A 27093-nucleotide genomic window follows, 5' to 3' on the forward strand; every position below is an offset into this window, starting at 1 on the left:
TTGCTGTATAGTGCAGAGAACTCTACCCAGTGTACTGTGATCATCTGTAGGGGAAAAGAATCTGAGAGAGAATGGATGTGTGTACATGTATAACTGAATCACTTTGTCGTACAGCAGAAATGATCACAACATTTTAAATTAACTGTAATTCAATAAAACTTAAAAAGGAATCTAGATAACAAATAGACATACAGATAATGTAATAAAAATAAGCATCATAAGAGGGGAAAAAAAAAAAACCACCCAATACCCAGCCCCTAAACATGCTTATTTGTTTTGTTTCAGAAAAAAATACTCCATACTGTCACAAGAGAAGTAAGAAAAATGTTGATTTGAACTTTGTAATTTGTCAAATAAAAATAGTTTTCAACCTTGGGCTTTTTTTGTTGATTTAATTAAGACAGTCAGTTCTTATCTGTACCACGGTAGGCTTATCTGTACCACTGGGACGCCAAAGCTATTGTTGCAGCCAGAAAAGGAAAGATTAAATTGGTGTGTCTTTCATTATTAATTGAAGGTTATAGAACATTGCTTTCTTAAAAGGCACTCCCTTGACAGGTACACTTACTGGGCAATCAGAGTCCCTGTGGGCTTTTCATAGCTTGACCTGTCCTGAGCTACTGTTTCTAGTATGGGCAGACTGCCTCATTACTTCCCTCTAGTGGTCAGCTTTAAAATCTTGAATCCTAGTGGGACAAATTCAGCAGTAGAAACTTGCAATTCAGGGCAATCCTCATGCTAACTTTCCTTAATATTTTAATACGGATGCTAAAGTGACATGGTGATTTGAATTTTAGTGTGTCTTTTTTTTTGGAGTAGAACTAATTTTTAAATGAGACAGTGTTTTAAGGCAGTAAGTAATAACTTGATTAAAAGCAAAAGTGATGAAGATCAGGATTCCAGGTAGAAGGTTTACCTAGCTACTGAAATACAAAAAACCTCCATGGCTATTTGATTTTAACCAGGGAACTGAATTTGGCTTCTTGCAAGTGTTTTATCAGCACTATAGGAGCAGGTGCATATTCTAGATAAACTTGAAAACTACAGAGCTTTATGGGGCTAAGAGTGAGAGAGTCCTTTAGAGCATTGCTTGTCACCCCTTCGCAAATATAAATTTTATCTCTGGTGCAGGAAATGGCCTTCTTTCAGAGGTCTACATCAGCATTCATTATTTTACCATGCTTTAAAAAGATGCAGTGCTTTTCATGTATGCTATCTCTGCATAGTCTGAGAGAGTTGCAGTAATTTACAGAACTTGAGAGTTTTTGTATTAGTCTTGATGGAAATACTGGGTGGCACAGTCCTTGAGTGTGAGGGTACTAATCCTTTGAATGAGTTTCTTGTGTTGGTGTCCAGACCGGAGTTTTGTTTCATTGAGAACCAGAGGGGATGGCTTTAAAGGAAAGGCAACTAAAGCAATGTGGAATCTGCGAGTCCTCTTAGAGACCCCTGACTAGGACTAAAGCAGAAGCTGAGGGGCAGCAATCCACTAAGCCTTGCTTCTGTACAGAAATAAGAAGGAAGGAATTTGTACAGAGAATGGGTATTCAATCAGTCATCTGCTTGTGTCCATTTGTGATATTCTTGTTGCTTATGCTACCGTGTATAGACATGGTCAAGGAGAAGTTGATACATCTTTGTTTTCCTGGAGAGAAGTACCTTAAGTAATGAGGTGACCTGTCTACTGTTGTTCTCCCAGCTCCACCTGATCCACTGGAACTCCACCTTGTTTGGCAGTATTGATGAGGCTGTGGGGAAGCCCCATGGAATCGCCATCATTGCTTTGTTCGTTCAGGTAAATGGTCTCCTGCTGTGACTGTTAGATTGTTAAGTATTTCTAATTCATTTTGAAGAGATGCTTATTTATAATTCATTTTGCAGAAAATTTTTTTTTTGGTTCTTTCTCCCTTTTACTACTGAGAGGTGACACTAAACACATTTACAGAGAACACTGATAATTTAAAAATAGAAGACTTGATCTCTGCGGGCCCAGTGTTAAGCAGTCATATTCATGGGTAGAAAATGGTTTATTGGCTTATTAGAAATTTTCTTCAGTGTAGCATTCAGGGTCTTTGGAGAAATGAGTTAGAAAATGTCTCCTGAAGGCAGAGTTCATTTTATTAATGAAAAAGAATTTCAGAAAATGTATTTGGACCCTGCCTTACTACAAAAATCTCAGAAAAATCAATACTATAATCATGTTGTAGATTCTTCTAGCTATTTGTTATTAATAATTTTCACCCTAAGATGATTTGAAGTGTCATATAGAGAACACTGAGAAAATAAGACTGGCAAAGATAAAGTCTGTATAAAGTTTGGATTTGAGCTCTTTGGTGGGCAAAGAATATTTATAAATTTAGTGAACCATACAAAAGGGGACCATATGCTTTCAAAGGTCAACTTTTAACTTAGTTCCTAAGGTGAATCTTTTAAGTTTTGTCTTAGCAGCTACTTGATGCTTGTTCTGAGACAGAAACCCTGGACATTTTAGGCTTCCCTCTCCCGCCTCTTACAGAAGAGAAACCATGGGCCAGAGAGTCCAAGTCATTGTTTACAGTTACACAGGGATGTAATGTCACCAGTCAGGACCAGAAGCCATGGTCCACTTTGTGGTTCCAGCCTGCCTTTGGATAGCCTGGTGGCCCTTAAACATTTAATTTTCCAGAGAGAGTTGAGGAAGAGGCGCTTCAAATCCTGTTTTTTGGGTGGCATGTATTTCAGTAGTATTAACTACAACAATTTCCCATTATAAATACATCTAAGGTATTTCTGTGTTGATATTTAAAAGCAGACTTCCAGTTTTAGCCTTTTAATATTTTGAAATCCATGTCTTTAAAGGATGACACATGTCATAGAACTTGAAAACAAACCATTGCATTTTAAAACAAATCTTCTCAGTGTTTATTTCATGGCTTTTTTCACAGGCAGGGCCCTATATTCTTTCTATATATATATATTTTTAGCCTCACCCACAGCATATGGAAATTCCAGGGCCAGGGATTGAACTTGAACCACAGCAGTGACGATACCAATTCTTAACCTACTCAGCCACCACAGATCTCCTCCTTCTGTTTCACAAGTGCACTGTATAATAGAGTGGAATCACAAAATATTGATGAAAAAAGGTTTGAGTTATACTGTAAATACATTTTTATAATCGTTAGTATGCTAAAATAATAACCATCAAAGTCCACTTTTTGTAACCTTAAAAAGTTAACAGGGCATCCAAATTTGACACACAAGGCAGTAGAAGTAGAAGGCAATGTCTCGTTATTTTAAAAAAAGAATAAAAATAAGAATACAATACAAGGTAGAATATAAATAACCAAATAGTTATGTGTTGAAGAGAAGGGAACATGTTAGTTTCATCTTTGGAACTGACACTCAATAAATACTTGTGAAAAGAGTGATATACGGTAACCTGATGTTTTCACAGACTGCTTCTTAGCCTCTAACAGGTGACTTGCAGTGAGGGAGCCCTGGGTTGGAAGCCAGGCCTCCTGGGTCAACATCACTGTTTCCTGGAACGAGCTCATTACTGGAGGCCAGCAAAGCTTGAGAGCTTGCAGACTGATTCTGACTTTCCAGTAGAGGGAAGGTCCAGGTTACTGATGTGAGAATGCCTTTCTCAGGAGAGAGTAGAGTTACAGAAACTATGAGAACAGAGTTCATAGAGGAGGGAAGGCTGATCAGGAATGCCGGGCAGGGCAGAGGGTCTTGCACTTGGGCGAGAGGGCCGGGCACATTGGAGGGAGGGAGTCTGAGAGGTGAGGATGGACTTCCCTTTCGAGAAGCTTGACTGAAAGACAGGTGGGGTAAGAGCTAGTGGAGGTATACACAGCGAGCTTCAGCGTGTTTCATTCTGGGATCTAGATGGCGCTGTATTTTCATCCTGAACAAAAAGAGCTAGTGCAGATGTTGCTTAAAAATATCGACAAGATTTGCAGCAACATGGATGGAACTAGAGATTCTCACACTAAATGAAGTAAATCAGAAAGAAAGACAGATACCGTATGATATCACTTATATGGGGAATCTAAAATATGGCACAGATGAACCTATCTACAGACTGAAAAAACCTAACAGACGTGGACAACAGACTTGTGGTTGCCAAGGAGGAGAGAGACAGGGGAGGGGGCAGGATGGACTGGGAGTTTGGGGTTAATAGATGCAAACTGTTGCATTAAGAATGGATACACGATGAGGTCCTGCTGTATAACACAGGGAACTATGTCCAATCACTTGTGATGAAACATGATTGAAAGATAATATGAGAAGGAGAGTGTGTATAAATGTAAAAAAGAAGAAATATTGGCAAGAAAGGGGATAAATGATCTAGAAAGGTCCCAAAAGAGGAGGATGGGTGCAGATGAGAGCTTGTGTGGATGGACTAACCTTAGACAGGAGAGGTCCCACCCTTTCTCTGAAATGGGGACCCAGGAGGAAAGGGTGGGCACAAATGGCACGAATTTGTAGGTGAAGAAAGCCAGGAAATTCGGAGAGTTCAGGCCTGATGACCTTTATTATCTCTGAGACATGCAGAGCAAAATTATTTATAGAGCAAAGGAAACGTGGGTGTGGGGCTGGGTTTGAAATAGCACCGGAGGGAAGGACCGTGGACCTGGCCGTCAGTGCGGGGACCCGCTGGACATTGGCCATCACGGATGGTACAACAGATCGTGGGCTGTTCTCTGTCCGGCGAGAGGCGTAGAGAGTTCTAGCAACTTGTGGCATGACTCCGTGGCAGAGCAGGTGATTTAGGAGAACAAAGGGGTCAAAGAATGGAGAGGCATTGACGAGATGTCATTTGGGGCAGGCAGGAAGGGAAAGAGACAAGCCAGGAGCACCCGGAGAGGCTGGGTTTCTGGTGATCAGCAAGTGGGAAGACGGAAAAGAGGAGTGAGCTGGGTGGAAGGGCAGTTATGGGCAGGGCAGGGGGTGGCCTTTGGACATGCAGTTTTCAGAGTGAGAGTAAATCCAGGGTGTGTTCTCAGGATGGGGTTGCTGAGGTGGGGCGGAGCTGAGGGGCAAGGACAGGCCAGGGAGACCGAGGAGTGAGAGCTAGGCAGGGGGAGCAGGTCACTCACGTGGATCTTGAAGTCCTTCGGCGTGACAGTAGCAGGACTTGAACATTGGGAATGACTGGAAGGTCAGAGAGTGACAAGTAGAGCAGGAGAGCACCAGGGGAGGGCGTCCACTCAGAGGAGGGTGGCCTTGTGCTGGGGCGCAGATTGCCCCTCAAGGTGGCCTTGAGCAGACCCAAGGGGTTCACAGAGACCAGGAGGCGGTGGGAGAGCTTCTCAGAGCTGTGGAGTCGTCCTCTTCCCAAGGGCATGGTGCGAAATGAGGGAAGATTGGAGTTAGGAGTGGGGAGATGCAGGACTGTGCAGCCCTGAGCTTCCAGGAGAGGTGGCTGACTATGTGGCTGGCATTTGGGGCAGTGGTAAAAGATGGCCAGGGAGAGACGGAAGAGGTTACCTGGCTCCTGGCTGACTCTTGGCCCCAGGTTTCATTGTCACCAGGATGGCTGTAGGCTTTTAGGGGCTGGGGTATGCAGAGTATCATTTCTTGTTGGTGGCTGTAACCTCTTCATACACAAATTTGACCAAGAAGAAAAGGAAAGAAACTGAGCGATAAATAGCTGGAGTGGGTTGCAAACTATAAAGTTCTTCCCATATTGCACCTTTATAGCTAGAAGGAGCCAGTGATAGTTATTGAGTGATAGTTTATGTAAAACCTGTAGTTGAAGCCGTGTAGCATTTTGACTAAGAGGGATACAGGCGCTATTCGCTGGATTATGATGCACCATGCTTTGTTCCAAGGTTTTTCTTCAATCAAGTCTTTTTCTTCAACTTTGTCACTTTTATCCACCCCACTGTGAATGTGAGGAAGCTGAAGAACATGGAGGTTAGGTAAACCGGCTTAAGGCTAAAAAGTGAGTCAGGGTCAGAACCCAACATCCAAGGCGAGCGACTTTGCTCCTGGACCACTGCATCCTTTGGCCTTTGACTGCGTCCAGATGTGGAGTTATGCTCTGACCAGAGATGCCTTAGGTGTGAACAGACCCCTCCTGTGGGTGGAGGCATCCAGGTGCTACAACATGGTCAAACCAATACAACAGAGGGGTCCGTTTCCCCTGATGATCCGGTGAAAACGTCGGCCTGCAGGTCCAGGCTTTTGCACTCAGGAGTGTGTTTCCCTAAGATATATATGTTTTTAAACTTCAGGTAATTCATTTTCTGTTCTTTGAGCCTGTCTCAGGAATGGCAGACACTTGGCAAATAAAGTCTTGATTACTTTGAACCGATTGGCTTGTCTTAGGTTATGTAAGTTTCTTGCCACACCTCTTCCCTCTGATGCCCTTTCACATCTGCCTTTTCACCTTGCACAATTCCCAGTTGGCTCACGTGGAAAGAAACAGGGAACGTGAACACAGGGACAGCTTTTCTAGCTCCTTGTAGGTCATGCTCCAAAAATTTATGTGGGAGAGAAAAAAAATACAGTGATGGTTCATCTGAGGTTATAAATTGTCTCTGCTGTGACTGCTCTGCCTGCCATGATCACGGCCTAATTGCTGAAACTTGGCTGCAAGATGGAACTCTGATTGTACTTAGAATTTTTAAAATTAGAGTCAATATTCTTTTTAAAGTCTCGAATTCCTTGGAACGTTTTATACACTAAAAATATGTAATGATAGATAATGCTTTAAAATAGGGAAAGTTACAAATGGCATATTCTTATTTATTTAAGAATAAAAAGGTGGTTATAGAACTATGTCCAGTGGTAATCAAGAACATGTCCTGGGTGGAGTTCCTGTTGTGGCTCAGTGGTTAATGAACCCGACTAGTACCCATGAGGACATGGGTTCGATCCCTGACCTTGCCCAATGGGTTAAGGATCTGGCGTTGCCTTGAGCTGTGGTGTAGGCCCCCAAAATGGCTCGGATCCCCTGTTGCTGTGGCTGTGGCATAGACTGGCAGCTGTAGCTCTGATTCGAACCCTAGCTTGGGTACCTCTGTATGCTATGGGTGTGGCCCTAAAAAGCAAAAAAAAAAAAAAAAAAGGGGGGGGGGTCCTGAGTTTGATGACTTTAACTATGAAATCACATGCTCATTTTTCTGAGTTAAATTTTTTCAGTGTGGTATTTCCAGATCATCTTTATGGCGATGACCTAGAAATACCAAAGGCAGAAATGGAAGGCTTTTGGCATGTGATCAGTAAATTTAATTCAGAAATAGCCTCAAAATGTTTATATGGCAGTATTATATGAGTTGATATGTATATAGCACAGTGCTTGAAATCTCTGCTTGGCCAGGTGAATTTAGAATGGATTCTTGGAAATGTCCAGGAACATAGCTAGTACTTCCTTGTGCTGACTTCGGTTACAACTTTAGATTGTCTCTAATAGATGTTGACCTGGCTGTTAATAAAAAGGTCATTTACTCAGCAAGAGGACATTCAGGTGAACTTGAACTTCACTTCTGTTGGTTATTTTAAGCAAGAGCTACATATTTAAAAGCTTTATGGCTATGATTTATGCTTTATACCTTTCAGATAGGAAAAGAACACGTAGGCCTGAAGGCTGTGACTGAAATCCTCCAAGATATTCAATATAAGGTAAGTCATTATTTAAAAGAAAGTAAAAATGCTGGTTGTGTAAGAGGTTTCCAAGGTTTCTAGTCTGTCCTCAGGCCGGAAGATTCTGTAAAAGGACTCACAGACCAGCCATTATTCTTCTACTTATGGATACAGATCAAAAGTCAACATAGTAAGAGTTCCCACTGGGGCACCATGGGTTAAGAATCCAATTGCAGTGGTGCAGGTTGCTGTATAGGCCTGGCACAGTGGATTAAAGTATCTGGTGTTTCTGTAGCTGCAGCTCAGGTTCAGTCCCTGGCCTGAGAACTTCCATGTGCCACAGACGCAGCCATAAAAAAAAAAAAACACACACACACACACACACCTCAGCACAGTGGAAAGGTGGAGGGGGACGCTTCCAGAGAAACTGGGCACAAGCTTCCAGGCCCTGTTCCCTGTGAGTTGCGTGGGGACCCAGCTGATTCTCCCAGTAGTGATGTCACAGCCCACATGCAGCGTTGCCAACTAGGGAAGCTCACCTGAGCCTCGGTGTCCACGGATTTTACTAGGGGTCAGTCATGCCAGCTGCCAGCAGGTAGTGCCTGAGTGACCAACCTCGGCTACTCTGTCTCTAGCCCTCCCAGCCTCATCCTCAACAAAACCAGGCTTTCACCACAAATCACATCATGGGGACAAATTTCTCTGGTCCAAGTGGTACAGTCTGGCCCAAGGCCTCAGGCCTGCAGAACCACCCTAATCAGGCAGCATAGCCCAAGGGCTCAGAGATTACCTCACAGGAGGCAGCCTGGGGCCAGGCTTTAAGACAGGCCTTCTTTGGGTGGTTGTGCAAGGTTTGAGCCCAGGCCTGCTGAGTTAACCCTTTCTGCCCATTGGTTAAAGGAAAGAAGTGTAAATGAAACAAAAATCGGGGTGACCGCCCTTCAAATTTTTTTATGTAGAAAGAAAGACAGGTACACATAAACCATAAGATAATATGTCCCAGGGAAGGTGCCCTAGATTGATTTGACGCCATGGTGACTGGGCGTAGCATTGCTGGGGAACCACCGCTGGTACTGTGTACACAGTGCAGTGCCCAGCACCAGGCCTGCTCGTCCTGAGCCAGCAGCATCTGAGTGGCCTTGCGGGGGAAGCTCACTGTGAGGCTGCTGGAGAATCCAGCACAGGAACACAAAGAGCCCAGGCCTGTCCTAACATCCGTTGGGGAACCGCGTCCTACCAGCTCTGCACTCTCTGGTTCAAGCTCACTCTCTAGAACCAGGCAAGCCCCTCTACAGAAGATGTCCTGAGCGGGCTCCGAGTGGATCTGGCTCCCCAGGGAAAGCACAGACTGAGCGAAGACTGGTCAAAAGGGGACAAATCTTTGTTGACATTTGTCTAATAGAAATGGGTGGAGAAATTTTCCCTTATTGCTTCAGCTAATGGGACAGGTGTCTTTATGGAATATGGGAGGATGAGGGAGGCGGGTAAGCTGGGTTCTTTAATGTGTCCAGCAGTGCCTAGGAGTTGGAAGAGACTAAGAGGTTAGGCATTAACCCTCCCATTATGTCTGCGTTAATAGAGTCATGAGAGGCATCCAGCTGCCTGTTAGGCCTGACTCTTTAAATGGGACTGTTTAAAATAGTGATCAGTAGGAGTTCCCATTGTGGCTCAACAGGTTAAGAACCCAACTAGTATCCATGAGGATGCAGGTTCGATCCCTGGCCCCTCTCATGGGTTAAAGATCTGGCATTGCTGCAAGCTGTCACAAATGAGGCTTGGATCTAGAGTGGCTGTGGCTGTGGCTGTGGCTGATTCAGCCCCTAGCTTGCGAACTTCCATATGCTGCAGGTGGTGCCCTAAAAAGAAAGAAAAAAAAAATTAGTGATCAGAAAGGTGAATTGGTGAATGATGGCACAAATATTTTTTGAAATTTAAATCTCGTTCTGATAAATGTGTATGGAAATTCGACCTTTTCATTTGACTGGCAGTTCTTCCCTGGAGCAGGAGAGCATCTAGGATGGATTTTAGAGCTGAGTTACCACATCCAAATGGGGCACAATGAGAACTCGGAGGCAGCTTGTCATACAAGCAGGTTGGGAACAGAGATCACAGAACCAGGAGGAAAGTCATCTCAAAAGACTTCCTGAACGAGGGCCGGCGTCTCTGGTCTGGAGGTGCCAGGAGCAGGAAAGGTAGCTGACTTGGGACAGACAAACACTGGACAGTTTGCAGTTTCACACTGGGGATTCTAGGGAAAATTGAGAGGTGGTCATAAAGACAGTGCTACAGACTGAGAGCAGGAGTATCTTACTGGAACCAGCGGCCCCTGTTGCTCCAGTGAGACGACACATGGACACATTCTCAAATCTATGGGGTCTGCTGGTGCCAGTCAGGAAAGACTGCAACCTGGATTTTTAGTGCTAATGACTTTTTTTGTTCTAAAACTTAGAGATTTTATGTTAATGTGGGGGTACATTGTTTTCTTTTTCAGGGGAAGTCCAAAACAATACCCTGCTTTAATCCTAACACTTTATTACCAGGTAAGCGTTCATCTGGCTGCGTAAGATGAATTTGAACTGTGAAGATGACTGCTTTGTTACCCTCAGGATATATACAGCTATATCTTATTAGCTAATAAAGTGTCTCTACTATTGATATTCTCTGTATCTGGCACCAATTTCAGATTTCTCTAAACCTGGCAGTAAACCTTTTGATATAATAAATACTTTGCCACTAGCTCCATTGTGTTGTGTTTGTATTTTCAAAAGTGTTTCCTTTGTATTTTCATTTGTGCAAGTGATGACCTCTGTGTAAAGCACGAGTATAATAACTTAACCTTGTTGTGCATCTAAGATTGGCCAGCGAAGTTCTTACTAATCTCTGGCATGAAATAAACTTTATATCTAATTTTAAAAGATAACCTCTTTGCAGTCATGCTCTTTAGCTCTTATTCTAAATACTTAGGTATGTCCGAACAGGTAAGAGGTATGTACAAAATACTCAGAGTATACTTTTTAGATAGAGGTTGTTTTGGATAAAATTATGATCTTCACACTTCTCTGCTTAAATTATGTGAAAATTGTTAGGGTTCCAAACGAAACCGAATGCATTATATCTTCTCCTTTTTACATTTAATTGCTCTACAATGAACCAGTTTTTGCCATATGTTGAATATTTGCCCATCATGTTTAATCACAAATTCCTCTCACGGAGAGCTAAAAGGTTTCATAAGAATGATTTCTTTTATTCTATTATAATATGATTTTAATGTTTCTCTGTTGAGGAAGAATATAGAGGTAGTTAGACCAGAATGGTTATACACGTAGATTCTTTTTTTTTTTTGTCTCTTGTTTTTATTTAAAAAATTAGACATAGGATTTAGCATTCTTAAAAGACCCAAAGGCTCTAATTATCACACCCAGGAAGAATTCACACAATCTCTTACTTTAAATTCCAGAAGTTACAGATTATTGAGTTGTTGTTCTTGTTGCATTTTACAGGGATATTTATTTTAACTCAACTTTTTCAAAGGTCATTTAAATACACAGACTCTGAAACCAGACTGCTTTGGTTAGCCCAGAGGTCTTGGGCATATAACATAATCCTCTGTGAGTCAGTTTCCCCATCAGAGAAATGGGGCTAATAAAAGGACCGATCTCACTAATTAATGTAAAATGTTTAGAAGAGCATTTCACATGTAGTAAACATTCAGTAAATATTAGGTACAATCAGTCAGGTAAATCCTCCAATAAGGTAAAAAACCCCCCAAACTGTGGATATACTTCTCCTCAAGTGAGCAAACTTGATATATAAAATATACATCAAGTGTGTATATATATCACATAGTATATCAAGTTTATGTATATTCCGTTTGTATAGTCATAGTTAAGCGTGTATATAATTAATTGATAGAAATCACTGTAAATAATAGAAAGAGCATTCACCATGTTTTCTACTGATTATTTTCTCCTTATGATCAGTTTAAAAATACATATGCGAGGTTCTAGTTTAAAAATGGCATCAGCCTGTTATTTGGACAGTTTGTAATTTTGAGAATGGTTGGAATCTTCAAAATTTTTTTCAATTACCTTGCCTTCCCATGACATACCCTGTGGTTGGTTTGCACAGATCCTCTGCTGCGGGATTACTGGGTTTACGAAGGCTCCCTCACTATCCCGCCTTGCAGTGAAGGTGTGACCTGGATATTATTCCGATACCCTTTGACGATATCCCAGCTACAGGTGAGTGCAGTGCGTTCTTCCAGAAGGAAGGTCAAATGTCGTTTCTGGGAAGGGGCAGCATCTGCTTATGCTCAGGCTCCCTTTGGGTCAGTTAGAGCAGTCACACCTTTTCAGATGAAAGTCCAGTGCCTTGAACCAGTGAAAGCAATTTGAAAGGTCAAGGATGAACAAAACCCAGTAAATAGCCAATAATACCCAATCTGTGGTGTTAGAAGTCAGTTTTTATAGAGTAAATAGAAGTCACTGAAACAGTCAGACTTCTGATTCGTCTAGTTTTTCCTTTATATGGATTTTCCCAGGCATTGGAGAGGAGAAATGGAGGTAAAGTGAGAATGCCAGTTATTTCTGCAAGCCACACTCGAGCTTTGTAATAGTTCTTCCTTGGCTTACACAGGAAGGTTCTGTATGCAGAGGGTGAGGGAGAACTTCTGGAATGCCCTGGAAAGTTCTGGATTTGCCTTACATGTGGGCCTGTAGCCAGCCGGAAGGGGTGTGAAAGAACTCAAGGGGGATTTTTTTTTCTTTTCTCTTATGGTTTATTACTAGATATTGAACATAGTTCCTTGTGCTATGCAGTAGGACCTTGTTTATCCTTCTATATATAATAGTTTGTATCTGCTAGTTCCAAACTTCCAGTCCAATGCTCTCGTGCCCTCCCCACTCCAAAAAAAAAGGTCCCACAAGTCTATTCTCTATGTCTGTGAGTCTGCAGGTGGTGTACAATCTTAGATGACTAAGCATTCCCAAAGCACTGAGTTTTAATGTACAATATGTTTTATGATGCTGGAGATACATTTCCTGGCCTTTAAATGTCATTGACTCTGTTAATACACAGTATTTACTGGATATAATAACAATCTATGTCGTAGTCCTATTTTTTTTTTTTTTTAATCCTTGACGTGGGCTAATGTTAACATGTGATATTACTCCTTTGAGACTGAGCTGGTAATTTATTATTTCATGCATTGATTCATTTGGTGATTACTTGACATTTAGTATGTATAAGATACCATAGTAGGCATTGATGGTGGAGAACAAATAAGACGTACCCCTGACCTCCTAGAATTCACCGTGGGGGGGGGAAGGCAATAGGTTCACATTTAAAACCCAATAATTTCATGAGGACAGTGCCTTGGTATGGCATGCGCAGCCTGGGATCACATAGGAAAGGCACCTGGATGAGATTCAGCCATTTGGTAGACCTTTCCCAACCAGGCAAAGGGATGTGGCATGGGCGTTTGTGGGCATTGCCAGCAAGGGGAGAAATGTCTGCAGAGGCAGGAGGCAAGAGAAAGCACAGTGCCTTTGGGGATGCCCACTGCCAGTGTAAACAGCCAGTGACATGAAACGAAGCTGGAGAAGGGGGGCACGGGTTTGACCTGCAGCAAAGGGCTTTGGTGCTGTGCTGGGGAGGGTGACAGCAAGGAGCCACTGGAATGTAGTGAGAAAGAAAAAGCGTGACCAAAACGGTGCAGAGATGTGCTAAGATTGTGGCAGAGGCATGAGAGGAAGGTAATGGCTTTGGAAATAACAAAGAAGTAGAATCAGTAGAATTTGGTGACTGATGACCTAGGGGGGAACCTCGGGGAGGGAGGACCCACACATTGCCCCTGGGATTTTGGCTTGGGTCACTGGTGAATGTAAGATGCTGCTCTTCATCATAACACGGAATAAAGAAGGAAGAACAGGCTTTATGGAGAAGGCTGTGAGTTGATGGTTATAAATGTTGAGAGTTTGAGATGCCTTAGAGACATTCAAGAAAGGGGTCTAAGATACAGGTGGTAGCTGAAGAGCAGGTCCTTCAGGAAGAGATAAGAAGTCATGTAGAGAACCGGGCCGGGGCAGCTGGGAACAGGTGTGAGTAGGAAGAGATGTCCCCAGGGAGTGGCTTGGGGAGAGGGGGAGGGGGAGGAGTCAGGAGGTCCGTGTGATGTCTGGAAGCGAAGGGAGTTGTGGGCTTCAAGGAGGGAGCAGAGTGAAGAGTACCGGATTCTGCACACACGGAGGCAAGGACTGAAAGCTGTTGGTTGGCATCAGCCACAAGGAGACGTGTCACCCTGGCAGACGAAGTGGACACAGCACACAGGGCCTATAGTCACCTTTCTTCAGCTGTTTAGGGGTAATTTTTAAAAACGGATCAGATCTTTTAGCGAGAAATAAAATTTTTCTCTATAACCACAATAAATGTATATTTATTGCAAGTCAGTTAGAATTAACCTTGGTGAGCCACCAGAGAGAAAATTCTCAATTACACTTAGAAGTCCACTAAAGATCCCCTTGCTAGCACAGTATTGGGAGTATTAACGTTGGACTCTATTGTGGATGTTAGCGGATAGCCTGTAAATGTGAGCTAGGAGGTTTTACTTCCAAGTTGACCAGTATGTTATGTTCAAATCGAGAGACAAATCTTCATGCCTTTCAATCCTGTGTGCTTCAAGGGGAACCTTGCTTTGCATTGTCCCCCCAAGTAAGGCCAGTGACAAAGTCTAACCCTGACTCACTCAGTCATGCTCCTCAATGATTGGGAAGGAAGCCATGTCTTCCTCAAGGGGAGCCAGAGGAATGTGTACTGGAAGGAGGAATCCCAACTTCTCTTGAAAACAGATGACTTTCCAGTTAGCTGTTACTTTTCAAGGAAAAAGATGTAGGTGCTGTTGGTCCAGAGGGCAGGAATATGAAATGGACACACATACACACACATTAAAATGCAACTTAGAGTGATTTAGAAAACAATTCTAATTTTAGGAGGATATAAATCAGTCTGTCCTGACTGGAATGTTTTGGTGTTGCTGCTCATCTAATTTCAGAGAAAGCAGAGCAAAACATAGGTCCAGAGAAGGCAGTAAAAACAAGAGGGACCAAAAGCAGAGGATGTACTACTAGAATCAAAAACCAAGAAAAAGTGAGGAACCTTATTTTGTTGTGCTTTTAAAGGAGCAGAGAAACATAGAGACAGAGGCAGAAAGAGAGAGAGGATTGATACAGAAACATAGAGACAGAGGCAGAAAGAGAGGATTGATACAGAAACATAGAGACAGAGGCAGAAAGAGAGAGAGGATTGATACAGAACATAAGGGACGAGTAAGTGGCAGGTGGAGTCGCTACAAAACTGATCATGGTGAGAAATGGCAAACGGAGAAAGTATCCTCTTCTAGGGGCAACATACGTAATTAAGCTGCCCGGTATTATTATGGAAACAATTGGTATTGTGAAATGCATCATCTGTCACAGGATAATAACGTCTGCACTTACAGCTTAATTAAGGAGAAAGTGTCCATCATAATGCTTTCCTACCAAATGCACAGCAGCGCCGGTCAAGGAGGAATCTTCGGCTGAAGCCTGGTGTTGACAGCCAAGCCTCTCGTGGGGCATTTGCATCTCCCCGAACGCTAGGAATTCTGGCGTCTGGGAGGAGAAGCCCCTGATAGGTTGACTTTTTCATGTTGTTCCCGGTACCACAGTATGTGCTATAGGGGAAAAAGCCCACACACCATGGGATGGATTTGGATAAGTGTTGTTCAAAACATTTTACAAAGAGAGCTGTAACCATTAAATTGGTGCAATACAAAACAATGGTCTAAGCATTAGGAAGCCAAAGTAAAAAGCATTTTTTTACACACACGCATAATATGCACACACAGAGAAATGATTGATCGGTAAGCCTTACTCTCCTTTTCCTGCTTTTTTTTTCCTCTCCCCCTCTTTTTTTTTTTTTTTTTTTTTTGCAGTTTCCTCTTACGCATCTGTTTCTAGTTCTTAACTTACCTACTTCTCAAATTAGATGTGTCTATCTTTGTTGATTCCTTTCTCTTTCAAGTAACACCAGTGAAATGAAGGAATATGGATGTTTGTCTTGGTTTTCGCCATGTGGATACACGCCTGTTAGAACTTGGAAAACCCAGTTTTAGTTTGGTCTCCATCCAGTCTGGCCTCCACTGCATCCTTCCCCATATTCCGGACTTCCTCTGGACTGGGAAGTGGACTCTTCCTGCCCCGGCAGCCCAGTTCCAGGCATGGCGTGTGTGTGGCCGGTGGGGCTGGGAGCCCATCTGGTCCCGGGCAGCTGAGGAGGCCTGACCACATCCAGGACTGGACAGCAGGCTTTCTTTCTGCTCCACGTGGGCTCTGAGTGGCCGTCAACTCTGAAGACCACGATGCTGCAGGACCCCAGCATGGTCATGTCTGAAAATGAGTCCAAGGGATTTGTAGCATGTGTTGTGCATTTTCTTCTGTCTCCATGCAAGTTTGAGTGTGCCACAGCACCCTCCCCTGGAGGGCGTGTTAACACATGGACTGCGGGGCCCCACCCTAGAGTCTCGGATTCCGTGGGTCTGGGTCCTTGTTCCAGGAAACTCACTTTGAGAACCGCTGTTGCCCATCCACCTGCATTTACCTCCCTGTCCAATTGGGGTGAGGACTCTCACACCAGAATGCTGACCTTCTTAAGGCTGGTGGGATGGGCGGCACTAGACCAGCCCTGTCTAATGGATACACGATGTGAGCCTTCTTTGTGAGATGGAACTGTCTAGTAGCCACAGTAGAAAAGCCAAAATAAGCAGGTGAAATTCCTTCAGCAGTCTATTTTAACCCAGTGAATTGAAAATATCATTTTAACATGTAATCAATATAAAAGTTCATGAGTGAGACTCCTCACATTCTGTTCTCCTACGAAGTCTGACTTTCAGTGGTGAATTAATTCAGTATTTCCACACATCTCAGTTCAGACCAGCCTCATTTCAAAATGCCTGTGGCCACACGGGGCTGGCTGGTGGCTACTATATTGGGCAGTGTAACTCTAGGGTTTTTCTCTCTCTCCTGGAAGACACTCTCTATTCCTTTCTTAACAGTGTGTTCTTTGGGAGTTCCCTGGTAGCTCAGCAGGTTCAGGATCTGGCATTGTCACAGCTGTGGCTCGAATCACTGCTCTGCCACGTGAACTTTTGCATGCTGGCCTGGGAACTTCTGCATGCTGTAGGTGGTGCAGCCAAAAAAAAAAAAAAAAAAAAAAAGGAAGGAAGGAAGAAAGAAAATGCATTGTTCTTAAGGGTCTCGTAAAAAGATTTTTGTGTATTTCTTCTGTGTCTTGCATGATATCAAGCACTTGCCATGAGGTCACAGGCTCCATTGTCTCTTGTTCTGGAGTTAGTTTCCTTCTGTGTGGCTCCTGAGTAACCATCCTAATGATGGGAAGACAGCGACAGAGACCAGGGCTGGGAATTGGGGAAAGAGGAAAGTTTACATCACTCTTCTTGGGGAAAGAATGTTCTTTTCTCTAAGACCTTGCTCCAAAAAAAAAAAAAAAAAATTTAGATCTAATTAAGGAGTGATCATTGACAGAATGAGGCTTTGGTTTAGGGATGGGAGGTCAGGAAGAGAGAGCAATGCTGTTAGAAAGAAAGATAATGCGATAGGAGAAAATGAAACAAAAATAGCAAGGCTGCAGTCCATGAAAAGTGGAGAGATGTACGCATGTACATACAATCCCCTTAATATATATACATATATAGACTGTTTTAAGTGCAGTTTGCCTTCTTCCTTCATTGCTACCATGAGGAATTATATTCCTTTAATTCATGTACAATCATTGGCTGGTGATAAAAGAAAAGAAGATGAGGACTCCAAACTTTCATGTGTTATTTTGCTCTTTCAACATGAGAACACATGAGATGGGTCTATAAGTAGATGTGTATGGGACCTCAGGAACTGCTAAAAAAAAATGAGTGCTGAACCTCAGACCCTGGTACTTAGCCCTTTAAAGGCAGTCATGAAGAAAGCCATTTGAATGCTGAACTTTGGACAGTCTGGTTCTTGTATCAGTGAGAGCTGGAATCAACGTCTTAGAGCAGCTGGAGCGCCGTCCGGGTTCGGGGAACAGTGGCTGCTTAGTTCTGCTACCTTCACAAGAGGAGGATTTGTCTCGGAAGAGTCGGGTCTCTGTCCTCCCATCACTCTTTTAAATTGGCTGAAAACAAATACCGTGTGTAAGTAGAGTAGCATTAAAAGTCGATGAAACCATACGTCCTCCCGTCTGTGATAACGATAGTCTCTATGGCCCTGACATTTGAATTTGGCTGAGGACTTTTATCCTAGAATATTATTCTGTTCATTTCTCATCATCTCTCATTTCAGCGTGGGCCAGCGAGGGGCACGCTTGAAACCATTTGAAGTGACTAAAGGGTTCAGGGGGGGTGACTTCAGAAAAATTGGCATTTCTGAGAGATGTGTTTTTCCCTCAATCTCTGTTGATGTTTGAAGTCTTCAAAGCATTGCTCTGATCAGAGAAAAACATTTCTTGTGAAATAGTTCTCTCCAAGAAGGCAGTGATTTGAGACTGGCTGGCTGTTGATTCAGATCTTCTCTTTGAGAAGCAGTTGTTTTCACAGAATGTGCTTTAGGGTGAGTCCTGGGGCTTGAAAGATTTATCTTCAGTTCAGAATACGTAAATATAAAGTTAACCTAGCTTTAAAATAAGCTTCAAAGTCAATAAAAAAAAGTAGAAGTGTTTCTTGAACTATGTTGAGGCTGTGAAGTTTCTAGTCCCCAGTGCTGATCAGCGACCCTGTCTGTGATTTATAGATCCTGGCTGTAAACTGCAGCTCTTACATGATTTCATGTTACGGGAACAGGAGGAGAGGGGACCTTTTGTTTTCTCAGTCAACTGTTTTATTATTTTCAGTCTACTTTTTGCATATAAAATTGTAGCTGGATAATTATCTCAAAGTGCTGAAGGTTTGAGTTCAAAAGAAGTTGTATGATTATTTATTTATTTATTTATTTATTTTGTCTTTTTTGCCATTTCTTGGGCTGCTGCTGCGGCATATGGAGGTTCCCAGGCTAGGGGTCTAATAGGAGCTGTACACCACCAGCCTACGCCAGAGTCACAGCAACACGGGATCCAAGCTGAGTCTGCAACCTACACCACAGCTCACGGCAATGCCAGATCGTTAACCCACTGAGTAAGGCCAGGGATCGAACCTGCAACCTCATGGTTCCTAGTCGGATTCGTTAACCACTGCTCCACGACGGGAACTCCTGTATGATTATTTATTGAGCATCTCCCAAGTACTTGGCATGAGGCGGAGTGATTTTCATGAATGATCTCATTTGCTTCTTACACCAGCTCTGAGAAGACTCTCATCCTCATCTCCATTATACACAGGTGGAAACTGAGCTGAAAAAGGTGGAGTGGTTTGGTGGTTTGGGTCTTAGGACAAGAATCAGCCTCTGGATGCAGTCTTACTGCCTTTACTTTCATCGTCTTCTTTTTGAAAAAGCATAGACTCCTCTAACAAAGCAGCCTCCTTCCAGTCCTGTCTGAGGGAAGATCAAGAAAAATGCATCCCACGGATAATCACAGGGAATTCTCCTGGAGTCTTGACTCCAGATGTTTTCCTGATGCAACAAACAAATGGCCTCGCTCAGTGGGTTAAGGATCCGGTGTTGCCGCAAGCTGTGGCATAGGTCACAGATGAGGTTTGGGTCTGGCATTGCTATGGCTGTGGCATAGGCTGGCAGCTGTAGCTCTGATTCGATCCCTAGCATGGGAATTTCCATATGCTGTAGGTGTGGCCCTAAAAGAAAAAAAAATTCTTGTTATGTGTGCATATTTTAAGTCACTTGGGAAAGCCCAATCTTGTTCATGCCTTACTAATAAATGATTAATTTATTTTGTTTGCTTGCATTTTCAGATTGAAGAATTTCGAAGGCTGAGAACACACGTGAAGGGGGCAGAGCTTGTGGAAGGCTGTGATGGGATTTTGGGAGACAACTTTAGACCCACTCAGCCACTCAGCGACAGAGTCATTAGAGCTGCATTTCAATAGCCAACGACAGTGGACCCGGTGTGTCTCCATCCGGGTATGTGTGGATTAAGTAAGGAAAATGAGGCACACGGCTAAGCTTGTCACACCAAAGCCACACTGATGATCCTAATAACTTAGCAATATGAGGACCACACTTCATTATTTTATTTTATTTATTTTATTTTATTTTATTCTTGTTTGAAGGCTTCACACGAGACATATGGAGGTTCCCAGGCGAGGGGTCAAATTGGAGCTGTAGCTGCCAGCCTTTGCCACAGCTACAGCAACGAGGGATCCGAGCCCAGTCTGCAACCTGCACCACAGCTCACGGCAATGCCAGATCCTTAACCCACCCAGTGAGGCCAGGGGTCGAACCTGCATCCTCATGGATCCAAGTTGGGTTCATTAACCGCTGAGCCACGAAGGGAGCTCCCACACTTCATTTTGATTTTGGGCACACTCTCAAGCCCCATGGATTATAAGTCAGGTGGTTTGTAAAAAGTCCATGCCAGGTTGAAAAAAAAAAATCTGCAATCCTTATGTTTTCCCAGCAGAGTGGCCTTTCATTCCAAGTTTTGCTTTAATACCAGCTTTCATAAGGGAAGGTGCCCCAGGCAGGGAAACAGTAACAGTCGGGTCCCTCTTTGGTACTGTATATGTTGTCGCCTCCTTGAAACTGCAGCTGTTGCTTCCTGAGGACTGGGGAGGAGGAAGGAAGGGGCTTCAAAGCCGCAGTGCCATATCTGTCCTTTTTTTTTTTTTTTTTAAGTTTTGTTGAAGTATTGTTGATTTCCAAGCTTGTGATAATTTCTGCTGTGCGATGAAGTGATTTGGTCATGCACGTACACGCATCGATTCTCTTGCAGACTCTTTTCCTGCACAGATTATCACAGAGTGTTGGGCAGTTCCCTGTGCTGTCCTGTAGGACAGAGCTTTGGCTGGTTAGTGGACCAAAGGACATAGGAGCTCTCATCCCTGCATAGGTGCTGCAGAGGAAGGAGGAGTCACAGAGGAAAAGGAACGTCTGGCCTCAAGGAGCTCACGGTCTCCTGAGCCGGACAGCTGACGTGGGCATTTTAAAGCGTGGTCACTTTGCCCACATGTTTCCCTATCGGTTTTCCTTGCCCCTCGGTTATTCCTGCACTCATGCACCCAGGACTTCAGCCGATCTGTCTCCCTCCTTCTGGGAATGCACTCTGCTCCCCGAGCCCCTCACCCTTTCTTTTGCCTGTTGACATCTTAACTGCCCTACAGGCCCAACTCACCCACTGCCCCCAGCGTGAATTCTGTGCTTGTCCCTTAAACTGTACCTTTCATTTCACGTTTTTCTTCCCTTTAGCTGTTTGTGTATTTCTTATTTTCTCTGTTGGATTTAAAGCTTCTGAAGGGTTGAGACATGTTGCTGATTCCATCATGACACCTAACACTTGGAGTCTTGGATGTCTTCAGCAAAATTAGAAATTCCTTAGAACTTAAGGCATGTCCCCATCAGCCAGCCATCCTCCAATCGTTCATTCATTCTCAGTTTCTGCATTAGCTGGTACAGTTCCTCTCTCCCTTCTTCTCACTTTGGAGATGATAAGGGCCAGGCAAAGTCACCTTTGGTAGGAACGAGAAGGAGCTTTGAATCACTCATATAAGGTAACAATGGAGAAAATCCCAGCATGCTTTTAAGCTGAGCCTTAAAAAGGATAAGCTAAAGAATTAAAGTAATGGGAGTTCCCGTCGTGGCGCAGTGGTTAACGAATCCGACTAGGAACCATGAGGTTGCGGGTTCGGTCCCTGCCCTTGCTCAGTGGATTAACGATCCGGCGTTGCCGTGAGCTGTGGTGTAGGTTGCAGACGCGGCTCGGATCCTGCGTTGCGGTGCCTCTGGCGTAGGCCGGTGGCTACAGCTCCGATTCAACCCCTAGCCTGGGAACCTCCATATGCTGTGGGAGCGGCCCAAGAAATAGCAACAACAACAACAACAAAAGACAAAAAAAAAAAAAATAGGACTTCCAGAAGAAGAAAAAGGAATACATGAAAGAAAGAATAAACATAATAGGAAAACATTAAAAAAAAAAAAGAATTAAAGTAATGTGCAGTCAGAAGTAATTACTGTGCACCTGCTGTGTGTTTAGTTCTGCAGATACAGACATGGGGCGACCAGAGGTGGGCTCTGCCCTCCTAAAAGCCAGAGCCTTACAATGAAAAACAGCACTTCAAAAATAAACACAAACTGTAATAAAATCCCTGAGTGAAAAGAAAAAAAAAAATGGAGTGAAGGAGATTTTAGATAGAAAGAATGGCTTTTTTTTTTTTTTTTTTGGTGTTTTGTCTTTTTAGGGCCACACCCACAGCATATGGAGGTTCCTAGGCTAGGAGTCCAGTCGGAGCTGTAGCCTTGCCTACACCACAGCCACAGCAATGCCGGATCTGAGCCTCGTCTGCGATCTACACCACACCTCATGGCAACGCTGGATCCTTAATCCACTGAGCGAGGCCAGGGGTCGAACCCATGTCCTCATGGATACTTGCTGGGTTCGTTAACTATTGAGCCACGACGGGAACTCCAGAGAGAATATCTTTTGCACAGACCCCAAGGGGCCTGTGGAGGTGGTAAGAATTTGATGCATTGAGGTACCTGCAAGAAGCCCTGTGAGTCTGGGGTATGGAGATGAAAGGGGAAAGCTGGGCAGGGCCCATGTCTTAGGGGGAACTTGTCAGCCACACTGAGACATCTTTGTTTCATTGTCAATGTGTTGAGACCCTCAGGGTTCTCAGTGGGGGTGGCCTGACCCATGTATCTTCTCAGTAGATTGTAGTGGCTGGAGAATGAATGGATTGGATTATTATGGGCCAGGCTAGGAGCAGAAAATAATTCACAAGTCCTCTGGGTAGCCAAGGTGGAAACTGGGATGTGAGCAGGTCAAATGGAGAGAAGTTAGCATATGTGAAAGAGTCCATGGACGTGATAGCTAGTGATAAACTGGATGAAGGTGGAGGGAGGTGGAAATATCACAGAAACCTTCTGGGGTTTGGGGCTTTGGAAATGGCGTGGCTAGAGCGCCACTGAGTGACCCAGGAAAGGAGGGGGCGGGCGGCTCTGTCTGAGATGGAGAGAGAGAGGGGCATGAGAGAGGCTTGTCATTTGCCGTAGGGAGCTGTGATGAAGGAAGCTGGAGTGTGGAGATGAGAAAAGAGCTCTGAACAGAATGTGTGGGTCGTGGGCATAGATAATGTAATGTTCTAATGCTGCGTAGGGATACCTTGAGTCTCCGTAATGTCTTATGTGATGCTTGATGACAAATTAGCCAAAGCACCAAGAAGTGAGGTCATTTGCTCAATGGAATTTAATCCTTGAATAGCAGAACTGGAGGTGGGACCCAGACAGTCTGCCTGGCAGAGCCCTTTGTCATAGGCACAGTGGGACAGAAGTCGGGAGCATCCCCTTGCTGGCGATCAGAAAGGTAGGACAATGAGGGACGCGGCCGCAGCAGGTGGAAGCCGGTGTGAAGGCAGGAGGTGGGGCTACCTTGTGATAGCTGCTCTCGCCAGGCAGGGTGGGGAGGGGAGCACGGGGCTGTGGCAACAGAGGGGATGGGATTGAAGGTTTTCTTTTTTCAGTTGAGATGTAATTGACATATAATATTGTGTAAGTTTAAAGGTGTATGTGTGTTGATTTGAGCCACTGTTACATTACAGTATGGTTCCCATGCTAGCATTGACTAACACTTCCACCATGACACATATATATCATTTCATTTTTGTGGGTTTTTTTGGTATGTGTTGAGAATGAGAATTTCTTTTAAAACGCAAGAAGTACTAGAACATTTCAGTCTGTCAGGGTGAATGAGCTAGTGGATGGCAGGGGCTGAAGACGCTGTTTCTCAGAGGGACTGATCCTGGCATCTAAGCTTCTGAAAAGCTGCACAGCGATGGGATCCTAAGCCCACGTGGAGACTGACTTCTGTCACAAGATTCAACACTTTCTGTGCTACAGTAGGAAGGAAGGAGGTGGTGGTTTATAGACTGCGCTCCATGACTCCCTTTACTCTTTAAGGAAGAGTGGGGTAGAGGCTGAAAGAGGTGAGGGCAGAGGGGAAGGTGGGTGTTGAGGCCCTGAGGGTGGAGCGTCAGATGGCAGCAGGACCCGGGAGGAGGGCAGGCAGTGAGGTGCAGTGAGGTTTGGTGAACACGGATGCATGGATTTCATGTGGGTTTGGTCTACTCTCTATAACACCAGTAACTATAATTGATAGTTTTTGTAAAACAAGATTATTGGCTTGAAGTTTTGATCCATGTCTGACCCTGCACCAGAGTTGCCTTTCTCTAAATATCTAGATAACCACACACACTCACACTTAGATGTTTATGAGAAAGTTATGTATATTTCAGGTACTTCGTATTCATTATATGATAGGAACATAAAGTGTAATTTTCGAAGTTTTCAATTAATTACAGTTTAGGCATTTTAAGAAAGAGGATGGATTTATGTCCTTGTCTTGGTAGCTGAGATTACTTAAAGGGGGTCATTTCCCCCCAAATTCCTAAGAATGGTGCAGAAATTCTTTCAAAAGCGACTTCAATTCTGACTTTATCCTTTTATGAATACATTTTTGATCCTTTTATCTTGAAATGTGTAATACAAATCTAGTCATACTTCTACATAAAAATTATATTGGGAAATCAGACTTATGGATGTGTGCTTTTTATTTGATATTTAATAATGCCCTAAGGCAGGTAATTCAAATTTTTATTAAAGTGAAATGATTTGACAGTCAGACTTTGAATTTAATGCATGAATGTTTCATTTAAGCTCTTGGAACTGAAAAGAAAAAAAAAAACTTTTTTCTGATAGTTCTCTAAAAAATGTTCAAAATAATTCAGATTTATTTTAGCTATGTTTTACTAAAATAACTTTAGTTTTTGGACTTAAAATGACATTTTTTTTGCATGACATGGCTAGACATCTGGAGGGCTTTGATAACCAAGACTTATTATTCCCATGAATAATCTGTGACTTTTAATATTACCATTTAAGAAGTATGAGCTGTGCTTTTGTACTTGTTTAAAGAGTTAGCATATACCTCACTCAGGTGCAGGGCTGGCTCAGATTTCTGGGAGCCCATTTACCTCTTGAACTTTCTGTATGATGTAGGAGAACCAATCTTAGGAACAGCAAAGCAAAACTAAGACCAGGCGTTACATCCAGTTTCCTCGCTGCCCTTGGTATCATGACATTGGTACTAGTCTTCCAATGGAACGATTATTTGCCCGTTTGTTTCATTAAATATTATCCAATTAAAAAACTATTCTGATTATTCAGAGACTTGCCTGTTTTCCCTGTGACTCAAATACTATTAAACTGCTCACGTGTGTACAATGACTATAATTCATTATAGTTATTTATTTTCTATAAAAACCAATGCCATAGAGCTCTTTGAATAATCCCCTTTTGACCTCTTAAAAGGGGAAGATATAAGTGTACCCCAAGTAGACTAGAAAAAAAAAAGAAAAAAGAAGGGTTATTAAACGAGTGTCTCTGAATGTCAAGATTGCCCTCAGTTTTGGGCAAAGACCCTTTCTGGGTCTTTGAAGTCATAGACTGTAATGGGCTCCTTCTTGTGTATACTTTTGCAATTAATAATGTTGCCTTAGCTTTAATAATGCATAGCTAGCCTCAGATTCGTACCAGTTTTCTTTTATAACCTAACAGAGTTGTAGGTGAGGAAAGGCTCAGGCATTAGAGAAAAGGAGGGGCTGTGCAGGAAAGGGGTAATGTCAGCTGTGAATGACCAAGTAGGTAAAAGCTATAATCCTCCCAGGATAAATGGAAAGCTCAGAGCCACATTTTTCAGTCAATAGAGCTTGGACTCTCCTCAGTCTAATAATTTAATATGATGCACAGCATTAGGGTGGGAAATGAAAGCTCGATGGATATAGCTGTTTTCTATTTACTGTATCATATAGAATTTCCTGAAAGTGGAATGGATTTCTTAAAGGATTTCAAAATGATTTAAGGAAAAGGGCAAAGTACCAAGGGTGCTCAACCCATCTCTTATGTTGTGGTTGTGTGATATAAAAATTATTATTAACCTAAGAATGAAAACTATCAAAGCTGTATAGACATTTCTTCAATTACTAAAGAAGGAAGAAAAATCCCTGCTTCCATATCTTTTTTCTTTTTTATGTATTAGAAATCTTAATCATTTAATGAATAAAAAGTCCTGAATGATCCCCCCTTCGTGAATTCAAACAAAATTATGTTTGGGAGGAAGAGAACATTTTCCAGTCATGGGCCAGCTTGTATGTTGAACATTAATATATTATGATATCTTAAATAGAATAGATTTCAGGATTTTGAACTTCACATATTTTACAAAAGAATATCACTGAGACCAGGTTATGTCATCTAAACATGTTGTATTATGTCTTTTTCCTCATGGATGCCCATTTTTGACAATTTCCTCAAATTAATTTTTGAATTTTATTTTTCCACCTTGGGATTTATTAAGAAAATAGTATTCATAAAGAAGGATCCCTTTCAGTCCCTCTTCATTTACTGCTGGTGCTTTTTAGGTTCTCTTTTCCATGATGAGGTTCACAGTCTTAGGGAAACACGGATCGCAGAACTAAGGAGCTGTGACAGCCCAGTGCCAAGGGACCTTCCTGGAGGCGATTTGCTGTTGGAGTCATCATGGCTCCGCCTGGGGGGTCTGCTCCCTTTTGTAGGTGAATCATCTGCACCCACAGCCTCCCTTACCACCCAGTGCAGGAGACCCTCTCATTTAAATGCCCACATCAGGTCCCTCTATGAAGTTGTAGCATTGGGTGCCTGTTTGTATGACTTTGCTTTTGGGTGTGTCCAAGTCATCTCAGACTCTGTGTAGAAAAGACTGAATTTATGATCTTCCTTCACAGACTTGACTGTGACTCCCAGTTTTCTTAGAAATTCAAGTCATATTGGACACTCCTCCTCCTCCTCTCCCCTCGCATTTCCAGTTTAACATCCAGGTCTGCAGATGGGCCTGCAGAGAGCTCCCATATCCATCTCTGCATCTCCAGCTCGGCCATCCCAGCCCATAAAGTCAGCATCAGCTCTCACCTGGGTAGTTGCAGGAACATCCCCTCTCTTCTACTTAGGATTGTAGAAGAAAGATTCATAAAAGTAAAAGACATGGATGACACAGAGCCCTCAAACGTATGTGACAACTCTGATTGCTTGGTGTGAGCTGTGAGAGTGTTGAGAAGGATTCTGCATCCACAGCTGAGTCCAGTGGCAGGAGTGACATGACTCATTGGGGAACCTCTGTCACTGGGGGCTGGGGGTGGTATTTAGTCTCTTATTCCCATCTACCGTGGAGGGTTGGATTATTGGTATCTGATTTAAAATGTCTCCACCATGAAGGTGCTGAGTCTTTTGCAAATGGGCTTTGGAAAATGTACCTGCATTAGATCTACTAGTAGGTAGCTGGATGATAGCAGTT

General features: G+C 43.2%; 1 protein-coding gene across 3 annotated transcripts in view; it reads left to right on the forward strand.

The window, feature by feature from the left end:
* The window catches only part of CA8 (carbonic anhydrase 8), a 124349-nt gene that overhangs the window by 52986 nt on the left and 44270 nt on the right, over positions 1-27093 (forward strand). For all 3 annotated transcript variants that reach the window (XM_021089340.1, XM_021089339.1, XM_021089341.1), the window contains 5 exons: positions 1700-1795; positions 7555-7617; positions 10070-10118; positions 11707-11819; positions 19508-19676. In XM_021089340.1, coding sequence (XP_020944999.1) covers positions 1700-1795; positions 7555-7617; positions 10070-10118; positions 11707-11819; positions 19508-19642 — 456 coding nt within the window. In that variant the 3' untranslated portion in view covers positions 19643-19676. The remainder of the gene's footprint in view (positions 1-1699; positions 1796-7554; positions 7618-10069; positions 10119-11706; positions 11820-19507; positions 19677-27093) is intronic.

Source organism: Sus scrofa, chromosome 4 (genome assembly GCF_000003025.6).
Source record: "Sus scrofa isolate TJ Tabasco breed Duroc chromosome 4, Sscrofa11.1, whole genome shotgun sequence".
NCBI lineage: Eukaryota > Metazoa > Chordata > Mammalia > Artiodactyla > Suidae > Sus > Sus scrofa.